The following is a 5813-nucleotide window of genomic DNA, read 5'->3' as shown; positions in this document are numbered from 1 at the left end:
AAAAGCCAAGTTTAATGATTTTTAACAACCAATCTCAAGCCCGCCTTTACTTTTAGATTGTGTCATCTTATTCCAAACAACCCAACTAATTTACCTTCTATTATTAAGCCCTCCCCAAAGATATCGCCTATGAAAACCCTCCAACAAATAAATCACTTTAGAATGCGCTTTATATAAAGAGAAAGAGAGGGGGGAGGGGGTGTCCCAAAACAAACTTTACAAGAGTGAGCAAACCACCAAAAGAAATAATGTCCACCTTCCAATTTGATAACTTAGTTTTGAATTTATCCACAATCGGCCTCCAGTTTTCCGTGATAGTGGCAACAATTGGATGCCAAAGATAAATGGATGCAAGCTTAGTGGCCTCACAACATATGATACTATATGTCATCCACTCCGGCACCAAAGACTTTACCTTTATGAGATTTGACTTTTATTGAGAAAGAAATAAAGAAATATCGTGATGCATACAAAAAAAAATGAGACAATCACGGGCTATTACTAATTTTTATCATACATTAAAGTAGTTTACAAAATTCATGTTGAATTGTCTTTAACCATCCAGAACAAATTTTAGAACTTCTAACCAATGATCATGATTTCAAAAAAGTTGGCACTACGATACAAGCAGCAAAGAGTTTCTTCACAATTCTGAAATAATAAATTATTGCAACAATTTCAAGGAAATACAATTCTTATCATCTATCCGATACTCCAAAATGGAGCACAATCGCTAAAAAGTTTTACCTAAACAAAGCTTCGATTGCAAGTTCCACATCTCGGAATCCATGGCTGCCGAGCAGCCACCAAACAAGGTCTCCCGGAGACGCGATCAATATAAGAGAAGAATCAAATCAAAACGGTTAAATTCTGTTGAAGATCAAGATAATAGGGAACACCGGTATCATTCAGCCATTCGCCTCCCTGAATAAAGTTTCCGACAGTAAATTGGCTCGCCTCCGTCGTATTCAAGATCGGTTTGTATCCCGGCCAAGTAACCCTAGCGCTTGTATTCGAACCAGGTCCTCTGTTCATGTACTCGCCATAGTAAAGCGTACTCAATGCAAAATTACCATCCCACTCCAACCAACCCGCCGGATCTATCAAATCTCCGATATACGATCGCAAAATCACGGTCCTCGAGTACTCCTTCCACGGTCTCCCAAGGTAGGATTTGAACATCGACTGGTTAGGGATGAGCTCTGATCCGGCAGCGATTTTGCATTCCAATATCGAGATACCGGTGTTTTGATTCGGATCGTCTCTACCTTGCGCAGTGAAGATGTTCTTCTGTTTTGGATCGGGTTGCCGGGCGTAGAAGTTAGATTTCTGGAAAACGACGGCGGCGTTGCCGAAGACGAAATCGACGGTGCCGTAGACGTCGCATTCCCGGTAGAACTGCCGGAGAGAGTGAACGTAGAGGGTGTCTTGGTAGGCTACGAAGCTGCACTGGTAGAATACGGAGAAGTCGGACCCACTTCTCAATGCCACTGCTTGGTGTTTGCTGGGGCCCGCATAGTTTTCAAATGTTATCCCCTTCGCTATAAAATTTGCACCTACTGCAACTGTAATTGAATGCAAGTTTATTAGAAAAAATAATATTTATATTTGTAACAAAAAGGTTTTTTATCAGATATTTTGATGCACCTTTTCATTTTTTTTTTTAATTTTAATAAGCAAGTATTCATTTATGAAGGTGTTTGATTAATGATTAAGTATATGATTGTGAAATAAGAGTCAAATAAGCTTCAAATAATTGCCTCATTTTATGATAATAAATTTGAGATTTTTTAATATGTATCCTAAAGTCATACTTAAGAACCATTAATTATGAGAAATATTATCATAATTGAATATAAATATATTAATTATGAAGAATATTTTCTATAATTAATAAATTTCACATTCATGATAATATTTTTTATAATTAATAGTTAGTTAATGTTTTTTATGTATACTCAAATGTTAGAAAATCTCAATAAATTTTATTATATATACAAAATGATTTTTAGTTTAACGGTATTAGAAGTTGACGTATATAAGGTTCAAATCACACTATAGACAAAATAGTGTAGTTTTAAGTTCTATTTGACAAAAAAAAATCGTTTATTGTAATTTAATGTTTCCTAAATCGTAAAATAATTTATCGGAATTTATACTTTATAAGCTAGTTAATTTATAAACAAGTATATAAATTAAAAACTAGTTGTTAAGACAAATATCTAGAAATAAAGTATTTGGTGCGTTTATAAATAAATAAAATATCACCTGTTATAAATGGTAAGAGATGCCATTGATAATAACTTTTATATTAAAAAATAGATTTTTATATTTAAAAAATACAAACCTATAAAAAATATCTTTATTGATTATTAGAAGAAGATATGTTTTTTAGGGTATGAAGTTATAGTTTACGTAGGTGCATTTACATGAAAGTGGGACCCTTTTATTATAAAATGAAGACACCGACAAAGCATTGGCATTTCCGTGACCTACGGCCCAACCATCTGCCATTTCTGTGGATCGAAGCTTAAATTAAGCTTCAATAATATATTAAAAAAGTCCTTAGTTGTCAGTCCAACATTGGATTGACTTGCTTTTCTTTTTCTCACGTTAATTTTATGTAGATACGCTTACTAAATCTTTCATATGTTTTTTATTAAATCTTAATTAATTATATAAATTTTAATTTGGGGTTCCAATTCAACTTGTATTATTTGTTTATTCGTTAACATTTATTAGAGTATAAATACCTTTTTTTTTTTTTTCAATTTTACTGATATTTTAGGTAGTAGATCTGTAGATGTCAAATCGTTAACTAGGTCATGTTTTAAGTTGTGCCAAAGACACGTAATATTTAAAATTGTATATTTAAGTAATCATCATAAAATATGAGTTCTAAAAGTTTGAGTCAATATTTAGTTCTTACATGTATTATTAGTCAACACTACGATATATATTTTATAAAAAATCACATATTAAATCTTAACTAAATGGAGTTTTATGGATCAATTCTTTATACTAATCTCATTGTTAACATACGGTTTTTGTTCAACATAACTATGATTCAAAATTTAATCGTAATGATTATGTGTTAAATGTTTATTGTTACCAAAATGTTGGGATGTTCTTGTGAACTTAACTAAATATGGAAATAATAACAACGTGTGGTATCCATCCATATTGGAGTTCGATTCATGCAAAAAAACAAATAAGCAATGACGCAAACTTACATCAAATAAACTAAATTTAGATTTTAAATCTATTTAAATAGTTAATAAGATAAAAGAATTAATGACTTTTTATATGTTTTTACTAATTTATGTTATAAAATGCATTTCCTATCATGTAAACACATAAATTAATAAATTTCTTATAACAGATCAAGAAAATTACTAACTGGTAATGCAACTTGGTATTTATTTTGATAAAATTATATGCTTAATTTCAAAACAAACTGGTTTTGTTAGATTCTTGTTATAGGATAGGATGCAATTTATCGTGGTTAGCTACTAAAGAGTAGGAGTACTTACTTACGGTGGCTGATCGGAAAGTAGTCCAGCCATCGACAACGTTCCGGTTGCCTTTGATAAGCGTTTTTCCGATCCCATCGCCGACAAACATCACCTTTGATTTCTTGTTAATCACCTCCACATACTCGTAATACGCCCCTGCTTTAATATATATCACGAACCTCGTCGCACTTGAGTTCGGCGCCGCATTCAAAGCTTCCCCGATGGTTGTGAAGTTTCCACTTCCGTCCTGCGCCACCACCAAATTGTACGTCGTCTCATTCACCGTTGTTTGTAACAACCGTCTGTCGCTCCTTTTCACCCACTGTGGAAACCCACCGGACATCTTTCCATACTCCGACTTCCCTTTCGACGTGCCGTTTATTTTCTTCAACAACGCAAGCGAGTTACTCACCTGACGAGAAATCCCTTTCAACGCCTTACGGAAATGTCGGCTTATTTTAACCTCCGATTTGCTGCCGGAGAACCCGTCGAGACATGTCTCCTGATTCGTCATGGCGGCGCTGAGCAGCGTTCGGAGATCATTGTATTTATCGGAAGATGATTTCGACAGGTCGGAGACGGCGGATTTGAGCTGGGAGACAGTTTCCAGAAACAGCGTGTGGCAGTCCTCGAGAGCGCGGATCTCGAGAACAGTGAGATGAGGAAGCTTCCGGCGAATGTTGGTGACATTGAAGTCGGTGGAGCGTACGTCGGAGATAGTCTCGTTGACGGTGGCGGAGATAATCTCCGGTAACGACTTAGAGGTGAGATCTGGTACGATTCTTGTGAGCGTGGAGATGCAGAGGTCGTGGTAAAGTGCACCGGTGCATTGTAATTCTGCGTTTTGAGTTTGGAGTCGTTTGTGAATGTGCAAATGTGAAGTGGGTCTTTTCGTAAATAATGAAAGTGAAGGGTGGTGATTTGTAAGTGTAAGGAAAGAAAAAATGGATAGTGCAAGTAAGAGGAGGGCTGACATTGGCATAACGAGCATCGTCAAACGACGGCGTTTAAGTGTTTGGGAAGTGAGGTTGGTATGCATGGTTGTGGAAGTGGAAGGTAGTGTAAATGCGAAGTGGGACAAGACACGGATAGGAGACATCAGACATTGTGGGATATATAAGTCTAAGATAAGAGAGGTGGGGGTGGGGGGGATGGGGTGGGGTGGGGTGGGGATGCGTGGGTCTTCTCTTTTTTGGAGGAAGGTCTTAAATTGCACTATCTTATTATACTCAAATTGCATTAGGTTTTTAACGTATATTATACATACAGTTACAAATTTATAAAAAATCCCTTAAACTTGTTAATCAAACACAAATACTTTGAAGTATATTATACCTACATTTGTATTTTTTTTATAAGAATGTTTTTTATTTAGCCTATACTAATTGAATTTGTCAAACGAATTTAGTTGGGCTCCTTTGTAAAATTACCATTATAATTGGGATGAATATGTATAGTTGGCCGATAAGTTTGTAGAATTACCAAAGTATCTACCCTAATAAATGAAAATGATTTTGCCACATGTTATTCTCTCATAAAATTAGTCACATGTCATTTTGTGATAATTTGAGATATATTTATTTTCCACTTGTCATTACTTTAATTTTCATTTTCAATATATTATTAATTTAGTTTCCATAAATTAAACCTACCATAATAACTATTAACTTCAAATTTCAAAATTTAAATTTCAAATTCAATTTCAAATAAATTTACAGTTTAAACCTTTATGTTTAACATTTTGTTATAATTAACCTGTTTAGTACACACTAAACACATAATTTTAATTTATTTATTTTTTGTATGTTTTTTTTCTCATAATTTTCATTTATTTCATTTATTTCAATTTCAAATTTAAATAAAATTTCTATTTAATCGTTCGTATTTAATATTTGTTTTAATCAACCCGTATAATATACGGGTCTCACAACTAGTGCGCTAATATAACTTCTAACCCGTTTATTTTACCAATTTTTATAGATTAAATAAAAAAATATATATAATTAAACCTTCTTAAAAGTGTCAATGTCATGCAATATCAACAAAACATTGATCTGTTATAAAATTCACTCACTATTAATTGATTAATTGATGGTTGTTAATTAGGATATTTTGGTAACTTTTGAAATTTAGCTTTTACCAAAAAAACTTGAATTAGAGAAAATGTACATTATTATTTTATTTTTAAGAAAAAAAAAACTCATAATTCTAAAGATAGTTCAAGTAAGTTTTGAGAGGTTTTAAGAAAGCTTTTTACTTTTATGTTTTTGATAATTATACAATTTTTAAAAGCTTACA

General features: G+C 33.2%; 1 protein-coding gene across 1 annotated transcript; it reads right to left on the bottom strand.

Annotated features, from left to right (window-relative positions):
- Positions 1-596: 596 nt before the first annotated feature.
- On the bottom strand, positions 597-4614 carry LOC145065594 (pectinesterase-like). The gene is made up of 2 exons (XM_079012627.1): positions 3534-4614; positions 597-1565 (listed from the first exon to the last, which is right to left on the bottom strand). Exons 1-2 carry the CDS (start codon positions 4612-4614, stop codon positions 850-852), a joined length of 1797 nt encoding a protein of 598 aa, XP_078868753.1. The 3' UTR covers positions 597-849.
- Positions 4615-5813: the final 1199 nt, after the last annotated feature.

Source organism: Lactuca serriola, chromosome 8 (genome assembly GCF_051521515.1).
Source record: "Lactuca serriola cultivar US96UC23 chromosome 8, Lser_US96UC23_V15, whole genome shotgun sequence".
In the NCBI taxonomy this organism is placed as follows: domain Eukaryota; kingdom Viridiplantae; phylum Streptophyta; class Magnoliopsida; order Asterales; family Asteraceae; genus Lactuca; species Lactuca serriola.
This window is presented reverse-complemented; position numbering and strand designations above follow the sequence as displayed.

Coding starts and splice junctions, on each gene's coding strand:
- LOC145065594 (XM_079012627.1), bottom strand. CDS start 4,614: ATGTCTCCTATCCGTGTCTTGTCCCACTTCGCATTTACACTACCTTCC. Junction 1,566..3,533: donor TTTCCGATCAGCCACCGTAA/GTAAGTACTCCT, acceptor ATTCAATTACAG/TTGCAGTAGGTGCAAATTTT.